Raw genomic sequence first — 15,367 nt, forward strand, 5'->3', positions numbered from 1 at the left:
AGGTATTGGAAAAACAGATGAAAAACAGCAATTCTTATTATTCTTTTTAACAGTAACTGATGAATTTCTACAACACTGCAGCTTTTCTTACAGGTCTGTGCTTCCTGAAAACTTCTTTCATAGTGTCATTTTATTGTTATTTCCACAAGCCTTGGTTATTGCTTCCTCCTCTCATGTCCAGAATAGGTAAGGATACTTTTCATCAGTTGTATATATGGCAGCAAGATGCTAATTCTTGAGTGCTTCCTACTCCTTTTAGTAAGGACTAACTTGTTGATTCCTAACTGTGGACAACTAGACAAGTTTGGAGTTGTCTTTGATTGCAAACATTTTGATTTTGACTGACGAGCTGATAGAAACACATTTGCATTAGCAGATCTGCAAGAAGTGTTAGAGAAGCAGTAAGACTACTGCTGTGCTTTCAGGAGAAAAGCAGGGCAGTCTTCCGTTATTAATGAATTTTTTAAAACTTCTACTTGTGTCTTAGAGATGAACTTCTAGAGGTGAGTAGTTAATCTGACCACAAAATAAAGGAAAGAACACTTAAAATAAGTGTTGTTTTTTAATATATACTTCGTGTTTTAAAAAGATGGCTCATAAAAATGGTCAGCTTACATAGCTGTCAGTTCAGCTGACCAACCTGACAAGACTGCTGCCCCATGGTCCCTGTGCTTGGAGATATACATTTCATGCACATGGTAGTATGTAACTCATAGGTGTATAAAATCATAATAGAGCATTTCATCGCATCTAAATAAGGGTAGGTGCATGCTGTCTGAACAGTTAACCATTGAAAACATTGAATACAAGACATTTGACACTAATTTTACTGGTCAAATCCTCCCCTGAAAGAAGTCTGCCCTGACAAGCTGCTCACGAGGTACCTTTTGCAGAGAGAGCCTGGCTTGATGGGTCGTTGCATAAGCTACTTGACATTTGTCCCCAGTCAGACCGGATGCCACATGAAAAATTTACTCAGGCGCAGGGCTCCCAGGAATAAACATTTCTCTGGTGTTGCTCACCAGGGACTCGGCAAGGTGAGCGGAACTCCAACTTGTCACGGATGCTCTGTTCTGACAAACATAAGTAGATGCTAATGGCTAAATCGTGACAGAATAAAGTCCCACAACCATATGGCTAATTGCCACAACAATATCTTCAGTGTTATTAATCAAGTTTTCATAGTGTGCCATGATAATTGGAATAATTAGAAACAGCATAGGCATTGCTTGCCTCTGCCGCACATACTGCAGACAGGGACCTGGAACAACCACAATTGCACTTTCTGTGCAGCGTTGTTTAGTGCTTTCCTTTCCAGCAAATACTGTGGTTAATTAATGAATTAGCTGTTTGCCACCAGAGTGTTTTATTGCTAGCAGGGCTTCTTCAGGGGCACATAGGTAGCTAAATGAGACCACTAAGCCCTTGTGAATCTCTGAAAAGATGCAGAATTCCCATAAGGCTGCAGCTATACAACACAAAACTTCACCAGTCAGAGGTATTTTGTTTCACAAAAGTTGAAGTTCATATTCCTGTACCTAATATGTAACTTCTTTGAAGTACATATAGAAAGGATAAAACAACTTGAAAGTGCATTTTTTTGCTTAACAATTTAAATTGAAACATGACTCTGAATAACAGTGGTGTGATTAACTTAGCAGGCAAAAGAAGTTAACTCTTAACTTTGCTCAATAATGGAATTGGGCTCCAGACATTTATTTTGCCTTTGAACTAAGGTTATAAATAAAGTGGTGATTCTAACATTGTTATTTACACCAAGCAGCTAAATCACCATTTTGTGTGCTACCTATTAGAACAGCCTCCCTTGATTCTTATGTTTAGGAGTACAACAGCAGGGAGGAAACATTTCTGTTTCCTCAATGCATGCATCAACATGTAGTTGACTGGTCACTAAAACTGGCAGATTGATGATGATGACTCCTTTCACTGGATGTATGAAGGCATTTAGCCAGACTAATAGATTGAAATGGAGTGCTGTATGTATGCCCTCTGAACAGCTTCTTAATTTAGTTTTAGAGCTTACAATAGATGTAATATTGAATTCAGTGATGATATAAATCTTCTCTCCTCATTTTAAAAAATAAATAAATTTCTTCTTTGGAGTGGAGATCCCCAAAGAGATTTTGAAATACTATATACTTAATTATAAGGAGTTTTGTAGAAATAAGCCCCAGTTCAGGTGGTAAGTAGAAATTCTGTCGATTTTGAGTTTATTTCTGTTTAATTTTGACTCTCAAGGGGAAAGCATCTAGTGGGTTTTTGCTTCTATTTTGGTGTCCTGTTATCTCTACACGTTTTTCTTACTAGTTCATTGGCAAGGTTTTTATTTATCTGTGGTAGTCTAGTTTTTACCTGTGTTCCTATTCAACATAATTAGCAGGAATTTTCCAAATACTAAAGTAAGGCTTCTACAAAAGGTATGTATAGTAAGAATTTGTTGATGTTAATAAAGCATTCGTTACTGGTGCCTGTTCCATTCTGAGCAGGGCTGCCAAATAACAAGATTTTTATTTTCTTCATATCAAAGTATGACAATTTCTTCTGCTTTAAGCCCAACTGAAAGATTATCACTTTGTAAAGGCCATGTCCTTTTACTTCAGATATGTTTGACATACATTCATGCATTTTTATGAGATAAAGGAGGCAATCTGATATTTAATTAGCTTAAAGTTACCGGTTTACTTTATAATTCATATTCTTGGATATATTGCCATCCTTAATTTTACCATGTGTTACGACTCGCCCCAGAAAGTGGGGTAACTGAGGTTCTTGTTTATAGATCCCTTGGGGCAGATTAGAGTGAAACGACTCTGAATGACTGGTGGTTTTATATATACATATATGAAGCAGGTTTATTTTAGAACAATTTAGTTGCAAAAGAAAGGAGGTATGTAGCTGTTTTGGTTATTGTCTATAGAAATGCAACAATATAATAGTATAAAGATACCATGTAAGAAAGTATATATAAAGAAAAGAAAGAGAAAGAAAGGATAAGAGTAGATGGTAGAGAGAAAACCCGAAGATCCACCTGTGGGTCCAGCATCCATGGGTCTGCTGGTCAAGGTGGTGGTCACAGTCTTGATCCGTCAGGGGTGGGGAAGTCCACAAAACATGGATTTCAATGCATTAATATACATTCAGGTTCAGGTGGAAACACCCAGGTACCTCCCTTGGGGGGGCAGTTTTATACTGTCTGTTGCAACACTGTGGATCGTGTGCAGTCATCTGGTGGAAAGCCCCAGAAATTAGTCTGGGGGTGCTTTGGGGGCCTTTGATGGTTTATGACACCTTCTAAGACATGACAACTGCCTCTAGCACCAGTGTAGTTGAGCCCCATCAGAAGAGTTATTTCTCTTCTTCTGCTGCTCATTGCAAATCTTTGATGGTGGTGATTTTCACATAGCAGACAGAAGGAGAAAGAGAGAAGGAAGAGGGATGCTACAAATACAATACAAGGCCAATACAGTGCTATTACCAAAATGAAAAGTAACAATTGATGGGATAAATCAGGATTTGAATAGTTAAAATTACATCCCTTAATATTGATGAAGTTCCAAATACAAAAAAATTACAATGATTACTCATACTTTCAGCTGGGCTATCTATGCATACAAAGTTCTCATGCAGAGTACAAAAAAATGCTTATACAAAAGGTTCTCATGCAGACACATCCTTCCACCAGGCCCATACTCTGTGCTCCAAGGAATAGAAGTGGCATTTTGCAATGTTATGTCCACTGATTGGTAACATGTTTGATTCCATAAATGGATCCAGAGAGAGTTGCATGGGAGCTGGTAAAAAGCTTTCTTATATTCTATCCATGTCCCCTTTGCAGTCCATGGCTGCCTCTCCTTTTGGTCTAGGAAGCAGGACTCAACAGCTCCCCATGTGACATTTTCTTTTGTCAAGATTATCTAGTTCACTCATTAATATCTCCGAAAAATTTAGCCAAATCATCATAAATCTAAAGCCTTCCGAGGCAGAACTGGGAAGGTTAATACATGTTCCTTGATTCATATAATTCCAAATATTCATAAATCTTTTTACGAACTCCCAAGCTAAAAAAAAATCAAACTAACAATACATTTAGTGGTCTGTCTTATAGAATCCTGCTACAAGTCACAATAAAAACACTAACAAATCACAAAAGGTAATAAACTGATAATACAAGCAGTTATGTGGGCAGTTAAAAATTTCTTTGGTTCTACACAGCTTGATCTCATTTGTTAGCAGGTTCCTATAAAAAGAAAAGAGTAAATTTGCCCTACTATGGACCAATTATTAATTATATCAGCTAAATTTTCTGTCACACCAAAAAACATCCATGCTGGAGAAACAGGATTATAGAGGAGAAGAAGGTTAACGTGGATTGGCAAGGTAGTGGTACATTCACAACAGACCTGTTGCCTTGTTGGTTTGAATACAATGTGTAGCAGTTCCATTGCTGGACATAGGCAGATAGCTTCTGAAGAATTAAGTTAAATCTCCTGAAATTTTTAACATGTTTTCCTTAGCATACCAGAAAGAAAGTTCATTTGATTTTACATTTCAGTACAGCATAACAGAAGGATGGTTCAATTGTAGATTTCAATTTTTTTATGGACAGAAAAGACTTTTTACTTAATTATGATAGGGAACTCTCCAATACAGATTATAAACTTTATATTTTATCAGTACTTATTTGTTTACTTTTGAGCTATTAACAAAATTATATCTCTTCCTTTTATTTTAAAATACATGTCTTTTTGATTAAGTCTTGTCCAAGTGGATTCTACAGAGAAATGTAGTAACACAATATAAGAGTTGACAATATAGAACGATCAAATGATTAAGACTCCTCTTTTAAAGAGAGATTGTACAAAAGGATCGTTGTATCTTTTAAACCTACTGTGTACATCTTGAATCATTGGATAAAGCTATTAGCAAATTTATTTTATCATCTTAAGAACTGTGCTTTAATTGCAACACTGAGAGTTGTTTTTCTAATATAATTTCTCCACTTTAAAACCAAATTTAATCATTGCTGTTTAAAGATGGAAAAGTTGGGGGGTGGAGTTCCTAATTGCTAATAGCTGATATCAGTAGGAACTTCACTAATTTAGAAGTGCCTCTTTTGTTTCAATAGGTTTATTGCAGCAAACAGTGTTTAAAATTATTCACCTGTAATTATTTTTGTTAAAAAAATAAAATGTTTTTGCTACTCTGCAGTGATTTGCAAAACAAAATGCTCATGCATCATCAGTATTTAGGACTGTAGGTTTTAATTGCACAGAGGCAAAGAGCAGTAAGAATTCAGTAGGTACACCTTCGGGTTCTTATATTTTTCTCTTATGAGTGCAGTTATTGGTCATTTTATTAGAGATTTAGATATGTGTCAGAGATGAAGTCCCATACTCCGTGCACTTTAGGGGTGTTTATCATTGGCTTCAAATGGTTTTTTCCAGTAAAATGTAGCAGTCCCCTCTCTTCATTCTCATTTGTCACCGTAATTTTATCACACTGAACCTTTTTAAATCTGAGCATTGCCTGAGCTGTTTAAATTTAGTTGTTTTGAAAAAAAACATAGCAATATCCTTCGGTCTTTTCCCTTTGAATAAAAGCACGGTTTAGCCCAGATAACTTCTAAATTAGTCACAGTATAACAGCTAGACCCTTCATGTTGTAAACTCTGTATTTTGGCCAACACGTAGAAAATGAGTGCCTCAGCTTTGATCTGTGATATTTGTTGTCAAGTTGACTCATCTTTTTAAAAAATCGTGACAAATGTCCAGAATTTCTGTCCTTTAAAAAATTCAGCAATGGCCGAAAGTGTGTTAGCTGTTCTATTATAATCATTCTTTCTGTGGGTAACTACTGGAGTACAACAGTTTTATCCACCCTTCACGCTAACAAATGGTCACTAACTTGGTGTAGTCCAGTAACTGGATATTGTATTTACTGCAAACACAGGCTAGCAATGTCAGTGCAATGCTTGTAACAGCTGTTAATTACTAAGCCTTTATAAAGTGTTGTGTATGCAAAATACTAAAGTGGAAGTATTTTCATTTGTAATGTTTAAGAGGAATGGAAAAGAAACTGAAGAGTGTAGTTTTCTCCCCCTGCGGAGTCTTTTTAAACTGCGTGCTACATTCAGTGGAGGTCTCTGATCACGTAGAGTGACATCCACAGTATAAATTTCCACATTAAGGTCCAATTTCTCCCATCTGTCCTGCTGAAAAATTAGGAAATCTCTTTCTGTTTTCTCTTCTCAACACATTCAAGTTCCTACCTCTGTTTTTTGAAATTTTTAGTGTTACAGAAAAGCCACTTGCTGATCACTCCTAATGATTTTCTTCATGTGCCTGGAAATGGTTTACAGGATTAGTTGCTTTATCATCTTTCCAGAGATCAAGGTTAGGCTGGCTGGCTTGTAGTTCCTTGGGTCCTTCTTAACCTTTTTGAGGATAGGAGTGACATTTTTTTTTCATTAAGCGCATTTCTGCAAGTGAGTATGTTAGAATTGGTCTGGCTTAAAACAGCAGTAAGTGCTTTTGCAGAGAAGGGTAAATTATGATAAGAAAAAACAGCTAATTATTAGGAATTCGGTTTTTTAGAATGAAAAACCTGCATTAATAGGAAAATGCTTAGAGTTTTCAAAATACCCAGAGAATTTTTCTTAAATGCAAAACTGAGTAATCATTGCCAGTAATCTTAAAGAAACCAAATGAAAAAGGAAATCATTTACATAAGAACTAGATGATCATGTCACTTATTAGTAAAAATAAAATTCAAGGTATGTGTTTGATAAAGTAATTACTATAAAAAAGTTTGGGATATGTAGAGTATGAGGAAGTTTCAATAGGGCAAATCAGAATCTTTTTCCCAGGTGGAAAGAAGTCAACAAAATTTATACAGTATTCTTTTTCACCACTTAGCCTAAATTTGACTAGATTGATATTGCTAAATGAATGTTTATTATCATTATTCTTTAATTTTAAATACTCCTTTTCTGACAGGAAAACTTATGGTAGTTTGAAACACATATAATCCATGATATAAATGTCTAGTTTCATTTTCATTTGAATTGTTTTCAAGCACCATAATTTTTATCTTTGTATTAAGACCCCTGTGTCTAAGCTGTGGAACAGAAAGCTTCTGGATATTATCATAATATTTAAAATTGAGGGATTTTTAATATAACTGTGTAAAATTTAAAACTGAATGGACGTGACCACAAACCAAACAGAATTTGAAACAGAAAAAAGAAACCAAGTATCCTCCCAGCAGTAGAGCCATGATTCGTGTACTTGGTGCTATGATCCATCAAATCTTCATGCATCCAGTATGGGAGAAACTGGATGAAGTGAACAACCTTCATGGGAGTCCAGGACAGGACAATCCCACTTAGATCACAGTCACATGGAAGCTTGTATGTCATTCTCTAGCAGAATAGTAGTCCGAATACAACTCTGAAATTACTTTAACAGATAAGGCAGACATACATAAGAAGAATCTTTTTATATACTTGCTATTATCTCTAAGTCTAAGGAGAAGCAGAACGCTGTGTTAGATGCTGGCACGCACTTTCTTCCTCCTTATCACACACACTTTTTTACAATCAGCATACGCTGCAGGATACAATGTGGTAGAAATCTATAATATTTAAATGTTTTACAGCCTAAGGAAAATCTGATCATCTTGTCTGCCTTCTCAAATGACAAAGGCCACATAATTTTATCTAATAAATCCAGAATTAACATTTGAATTTATGGTTGAAGTAAACACATCTTCTAGCAAGATGTCTGTTTTCATTCCCTTCACAAGTTAAGTAGATTAAGGCAAAAAATGGAGCATATGCTGTAACAATATCACACTGTACATCATTTATGGGTGGTGTGCATATGAGGGTATGCTGTGTGTAAAATACTCAGTGTTTAGATCGAACACTTAGAAGTCTCTGGAAATCCCTGAAAGTCTGGTGAGCTTCCCACATAACTTCTTGTACCAGCTTTTTTGGCTTTATCGGGATTTCACATGCTTCTTTCTGTTCTGACAAAATATTGGATTTTAATAAGGTTTTGTTTATCTTAGAAATGCCATTTTGTTAATTGTTAGACTTAGCTGTTTTGCCTTTCTTCTCATCTGTGATCATTAAGAGTTCCTCACGCACCATAAGCAGTACTGCCCTTCCACAAGAGCTTTGTAGAACAGCAGCTGAAGGAACAAGTTGTGATTATACTTCGGGCATGTTTCCTTCTCTGTCTTGTATCATTTCAAGGTTTTATTAATCTCTTTAGGATATTCAGTACAAAATCCTGAACTGTATAAAGCCACGGGAGTTTTAATAAGAAAAAGATTTATTAAGAAAGGAGACAGAGCACTGGAGAAATGGACTGTGTAACAAGCTGGAATGTTTCTAAAGCTTATCTTGATTGGTCTCCATGTCATTAAAAGAAAGTGAACTATCTTACACATCCTCTGATTGAGCTTGCCTGTCTTCCCTCTGACTTCCTCTTGCAACTACCAAATCTGGGAGAATTTCTGGAATCAAATGTCTTCTTTTGAGGGTGCTTTTACTCTGTATTTACAGATCTCTTTGTTCTTAGATCCTGCATTAGCCCTGCCTGCTGCTGGGTACCTTTGCAGGAGGACAGCCACAGTGGTATGCAGCCTTCTTCATCTGCAGCCCACTCGGTGTAGGTTAGAAACACAGATGCCCAAAATAATAGTGCAGGCATCGGGACTGCCCAGAGTAGTGCTTACTGGCTGTCGCTGAACTATTAAAGTTTTCATCTTCTGTATAATTTTAAGTCCTTTCGAAAGTACTATACAAATGTCGCTCCTCATCCTTTTTCCATGTCTTATTTTTGAACAAGCAGATCACAGCTCAAGTCTGTCTACCCTTTCTCCTAAATTATTGACCATGACTTTACATAGTAAATTGCACTGGCTACAAATGTTTGCTTGAACATAATTCATGACAGAGTTTAAAGAGACAGAGTTTACATATCATTTTCTCAGTCAGTAAACAACTGATGTTAATTTTGGCATTTCTCAGCTTCCAAGGGCTTAGTTTTGATAAGATGGTGTTCTTTTCAAAACTCACAGTCCATTTAAATAATTTTCTTCTTTTAAAAAAAAAAAGAAAGGTAGCAAAACTTGCACTGAAAATGAAATTACATCCTGCAAAATCCTACTGACCCTCCATTTCTCTGAAAGACTCCTACTAGTGAGTCTTGCAAGCATTGGAAACCAGAGAAACAGCATCCTCAACTATCACATCCGCTAAGTGGCACTAGGCATTGCAGGGGATGATACACACATTTGCCATTTCCCACTCAGGAAGGAGGGTGTAGCTGGGATGGACAGGATGGCAGATGCATTCTTGAGCTGGTGGCAAGAGTTAGGAAGAAACAGAACATGCTTCGTGGAAATCTTCACTCTGCTGTGTTTAGGTCAAATAAGGAATTACCAAATTTGGGCTTTTTTTTTTTTTTAATATGCACAGCAAAAAGAAAATACCAGAGACCTTGTTGTTTTGATTCTAAACCTTAGTGAAATGCTTGCAGAAAAAAATAAGTTAAACGCTAGCAGAATTTTTTTAGCCTTTTTCTAATGAATAATATCAATGAATGAAAAAAATCAAGCCTTGAGCAGACGCTTGGAGTGGAATTATACTGAAGATTGAGTTTAGCAAATGTATAAATGACTGAAAACAGGCTCTGAACAAGTAGAATTTTTAAGCACCTTGTTGTCAAATTGTAAGTCCTAGATGAAGTCATTTAGAAGTAGCTTCAGACTCATGCTTTCCCTTTTCCTGGTGTTACCGGTGTTTTTCTTATTCTTTCTGATTGCATTGTGTTGGTTTTGCCTCATAAAAACTCCTGAAGTGTTTATTTTGCCTCGTCTGTAACCATTCCTTGGGCTTATTTATTTTTTTTGAAAAGAATTCTCTGCCTTCCAAGAAGATTGAAAAGATAAGCAAATAATATGAAACACATAAGTTTAAATTCTGATGCTTGGAGAATTGTCCTGTAAATCTCAGTAAAGTGGTTGTGGTGTTAGTTAAAACTGGTAAAGCTGGATCATTGCCTTATTTAACGGCTTTACTAGAGAACAGTTTTCTCCTGCTTTCCCTATATTGTAAGGTCATTAATGAATCATTATCTATTGCTAGTAATTACTGATCTCTTGAGAATATTGGTTTAATTATATAGGAATCATAAGTGGAAGATACAATTACATATTCTACAATGTAGGTAGTAGTACCTTGGTGTATTATGCCTTTAAAGAATCTGGGGGTTTTTTTGTGGATTTTAATTGCTAAGTGTGCCTGGTAAAATATGAATTATTGTATTACTGCATGTGATAAAAGGTATACTATTGTGAGCCTCACAGGCTGCAGGTGTAACAGATGTAAGGCAAGATTAACAGGACAGAACAATAATTAAAACACAGACAGCAGTCTCAAAAAAAAAAAAAAAGGTTTATCATGTCCAAGGCAGTTATTAAGTGTGTCTTAAATTCTCTTTGCAAATATTTGTAAAAGCAATAAAAATGTGTTAGTTTGAAAGACAGCTTTTCAGTGTGGACATTTAGTTAAGGAATTAAGATCCTTTTTTATGAATATAAAAGCTGAGTGAAGTCCTGCCATATGGCAGCATGGTTCAGAGGCAATAGGGTCCTAGGTTTATACACGCTGTGAGCTAAACGCTGCTGAAAAATATAAGAGAGCAGTTAGTATATATGCATTTACAACAGTATGAATTGCTTACTCTCTTTAAGACAGGAAGGTTCAAATAATTAACAGTAATATTATGGTTGCTAAAGAAAGTCCAGTTGTTCTTCAGCAGTCTACATCTGTGAAACGTGATACCTCTGGGGAATGAGATTTAATTTTCCCAGGAGAAAATATAAAAGCAGGAGAAAAAAGGAATGACTTCTGCTTGAGCAGAATAAACCTGCATCTACAAACGATTAACACTGCATAATGAAGTAGTAAAGAAGCAAGAGAGATTTCTAATAAAAGACTAATAACAAATCCCATTACCCCATGGTGTATTTTTTCCCTTGAAATGTATTAGGTTCTTAGCAAGGCTTCTGAATGAGACTTGGGTAGTTGCAAGCAAAGTCAGTTCAAATGCTTCAAGCTTAGCTGAAATGTCTTGCCTAACAGTTTGTGTAACTTGAAAGTTGTGTGTTTACAGGTGGGCGGAGTTGTTAATGCAAGTAATAGGCTTCACACGGAGTTTGGGTAATGTTTGTGTCACCATAGGATAATAGTCTCCTGAAGGCAAGGCACTGCGGGGTTACGTGCCACTATGTGGCAAAATCCCTTAGATAGAACAGGCATGGTATTAAATGCACCAGCTAAGCCTTGCTTTTGTGTACTCAGTCTTCTCTTTCTGAGGCCTGAAAATAAGTCCTCATAGGAAAGGGGTTTGATCAGACAGGGAAATACACAGAGTTTGTGATTTGTTGTAGCTAATATTGAGACTTTTATAATTACTGTGCAAACATAAAAAGTTAAAAGGCCTTAGAACATAAATGTTTGATATGAGAATGAGGTGACACTGCCTTTTGAAATCACATATTTTCACTTTTAGAAGGGAACATGTCTTGCAAGGAAAAGATTCTATATAGTGATCTCTAAATCTGTGCTTGGATATTTTTGTGGATTGTACGTATGGTTCCAGTGGCGAGAAGAATAAAAGTTTAGTGAACAAAACCTTGACTTTCAAAAGAGTCTCTTTGAATTTCTTTTATGAGAAATTAATCTGGTTTTTTTTACAGATCGTTACTATCTTCAAAGCTTATGCTGAAATGGTGTGTTGGAATTCATTTGTCTAAAAATGGACTTTTGTTACTGAAATCACCGAAAAAAACATACCAGCCACAAAACACAAAACCCCAGATGCCTTAAACCAATAATGAGTTATGGACCAAAAGTGGTTAAACATGAATTCTTACGAGTGAAACTAATCTTGAAGAAGAAAAGTTGCCTTTTTAGAAATTTTTGTGAGTTTTAAAGAATGACTTAATTTGCTTAGCAGAAATTTGCAATCAATCTTTTCTTGCCACTGAGTAAACAGATTCCACATGCGTAGCTATTTGCATATCCCAGCTAAAAATGTAATACATTATTTTTAAGTCCATTTCATAATGACTATTTCAGGATTAACGTTACTAACTATTCTTCAGCTCTTTCAAATGTGACCTTAGATAATCCTACCTAAAAAGGTACAAAGCCAGTGGGTCTGTTCTGGAATAGGGAAGGGAGGGAAGTACCTTTCCTGAGGTCACCAAGTAAGTCAGCATAAGAGCCAGAACTAGAAATGAGAAATCTAGAGAAACAGTTTTGTTCTACTACATCTCAAGCTTCCAGATTCAAGCAAATATTGCATTTAATAAGACAGATTTTCACATTTTGCTAGGTATAAAAACAGCACAGAGGTGAACAGGAATTAACGGTATAGTCTACATGCAGATTATCACTAAATCTGGTAAAGATTTAAATTAGATTTAATGAAAATAGCATCCATAGCATATTTTACGTGGAGTTGCAAACACTGTCATCCATAACAGGATGTAAGCCCCTTCACAGTACGTGTGACTTGGTCCATTTTAACTGCTGTTTGGCATCTGCTTCTGAACTGGCTTTCACTTGGCTGGGCTTTTCAGCGCTTCTCATAAACAAACCACTGGCTTCACCCTCCTGTTTTTGCCATTCCATGCTATTCTTGCATAACATTTTCTCCCTTTCATCCTAGTTCACTATCACATTAAATGCTCAAAAATCTGGTATATGGGATTGATAAGTCCAAATCATTTTATTAGTCAGTGAGGCTTCTATAGTCTGTAATACATCATTTCTTTGATGTAGATGCAGTAACATTTCCACAAATACAGTTAAGTGGGTTATCACAGATCTTGATGCTTTGCAAAATTTTCCAGTTAAATGTTTTGGATAGTAGTTGATCCTGGGATATATGTAGTGACTTCATCATACTTGGTAAATGGGGAAATACAACTTTTCCTTTTTTTTTCAGGCGATGGGTAAGGCTCCTGTTTGGACGTGAATTCCCACTTCAGGACCTTCTGGTTGTCTGGGATGCTCTATTTGCTGACAGTATCACCCTGAATTTAGTTGACTACATTTTTGTAGCCATGTTGTTATATATCAGAGATGCCTGTAAGTATCAACTATCTTACAATTTTTTAAAAAGAATGCAAACCTATTCTTTAAAAGAAAAAGAGAACTTAAAAAAAATGCTAAATTTCATTGTGACTTTTTTAACATACTGAAAATCGTTCCAAATACTAGGAGAGGAGCTATTTATTATCAGACACGGCCTGCTGTATTTATGAAACAAATTGTGTCTTGGAGTTAAATGCAGGTTTGTTTTCTGAGTAGTTCTGTGTTTTTATATGGAGTTGCAGGTTTTATGTGCTGTTAAGTGATACAGGTATGTATAGAGCTCCACCTTGCGACCAAGCTGATGAATTGAATAAAGCCTCCCTGTGACCTTAGAAATATTTTTATGCTGTTCCCCTGTGAGAAAGGAGAAAATGCACAAGACAATGACTCATAATTTTCGGAGATATATCTTGAAGGAAATGCAAAAATTAGTAACAATTACAGAGTATGTTTATTCTATGCAAGAATGGCATCTTTAAAAAATTACAATTTATTTTATTTTGATTTAGTACACCTGAAATATGTGTGCAGGTGAATTCTTATAGTTTAGTGATGATCAATAAATATATTAAGTTAGGACAAACAAGAAATTATTAGCTTATATAATTGGGAATGGGAGGAGAAAGCTACATAATGATTAATTGAGGCATTTATTTCTGTCCCATTATATTCTGCAAAAAAATCTGTGTGCGACTGACACAACAGAGTATACATTTTGCAATAAGATGCATGGCTGTCATTAAGTATATGAATTCTATAGCATGCTATTCAGAGTTAAGTATATACCATCTGTAAGCTTTAGGTTATAACAAGGTCACATATTTGACACAATTTTGTATTCTAGGACACAGGAAGTTACCAACATCTGTGGTTCCTATTTTAGGGCCCAATCTTGAAAATATAACGTGGTACTTTAAATGTACATGTCGTTCCATTGCCTACCTTCATGTGTTTTTTAATTACTTTTTAATAAACATGCAGCATATAGAGCTACCTTTCATTCCTCTCAAAGAAGTGGACATTTAATTCTGTTCAGAGGTTTCAAAATTAATACTGCTCTTTCAGGATGATCTGATTCCAGGTCATTATGTTCTGCAATCTAAGTCTTGCTTGTTTATGTGCAGTAAACTGAAGGAATCTTAAAATTTTTGGTAGAGGTGTGTAGTGAATAGGCATGTAAGAATGTGTCTTAACATCAGTATTTTATTTTGCGTCATTATTTGTCATTAAAAAAAAAATCATATTAGAACCGTGCTTGTAAGAACCCCCTCTGTTCTTGGGGAAGGAAAGTTCTGGGTTTGTTTTCTTTTGATTTGTGGTGCTCATGTACAAGTATCAGTATGAGTTAACTAAAATGTGAGCTAAAAATGTGTTCCAGGCATTTGTATGAAATCAGTCTCTCTTTTTACTCTGAACTCCCTAGGCTTAGTAAATAGAGTAGTAAATAGCATTACAGTGGAGTATATTTGCCAAAATGAGAGGCAGAGTCATCTCATCAGGACAGCTAATACTTCATACACTGACTGTTTCTGTAATAGGTAACTTCGTGTTCTGTAGCTGGACCTAGGTAGTTACTCTAAACATAACAGAATGGTGAAGAAAAATATTGAGTCATAAATACTGTAAAGTTGAATATATTTCCAAAGTCAAGCTCAAACTATAGCTATGTCTACAGTTCTTGATTTGATAAAAGAAAGTTTTTCTCACATATCTGTAATAGGAAAGTTTTCCATTTTTCCTCATTTTTCTATTGCTGATAATATTTGAGCTTTGAACAGAGTTCAAAGTTGTGTTGTAATAATTTTTAACACATTTTCAAATCAAATAAGTTTATAAGAGCTTCTCTTCATTTGATGAAAAGAAACATAAGCTGAAGCTATCCAATGATGATAATCATCTTTAAATAAACCACTAGGAAATTTTTAGTTTAAAAACCTTGGAACAATAGGAACAATAATAGAGTTTCTAAGATATTATGTTATAAAAGTGTTAAAAATAATCAATTATAATAATACAGTACTGAAAGCATTTGAAAGTTTAGAAATTATGCAGATTCTTTTATACCACCACATTCAGGGATGGGTGAGAAGTTGCTGTTTTGAGAATTGATGGATTTTTTTTCTGTGCTCTATTATGATGCTCTCAAAGACATGATTTTAAGAAAGCATT

General features: G+C 35.4%; 1 protein-coding gene across 1 annotated transcript in view; it reads left to right on the forward strand.

The window, feature by feature from the left end:
- TBC1D5 (TBC1 domain family member 5) overlaps positions 1–15,367 on the forward strand; it is a 319,386-nt gene that overhangs the window by 225,682 nt on the left and 78,337 nt on the right. The window contains exon 14 of the mRNA XM_039390635.1: positions 13,050–13,192. Within this exon, the coding sequence (XP_039246569.1) occupies positions 13,050–13,192 (143 nt within the window). The remainder of the gene's footprint in view (positions 1–13,049; positions 13,193–15,367) is intronic.

Source organism: Pipra filicauda, unplaced genomic scaffold (assembly GCF_003945595.2).
Source record: "Pipra filicauda isolate LSUMZ 115617 unplaced genomic scaffold, ASM394559v2 scaffold84_size4826128_pilon, whole genome shotgun sequence".
NCBI classification, from domain to species: Eukaryota; Metazoa; Chordata; class Aves; order Passeriformes; family Pipridae; genus Pipra; species Pipra filicauda.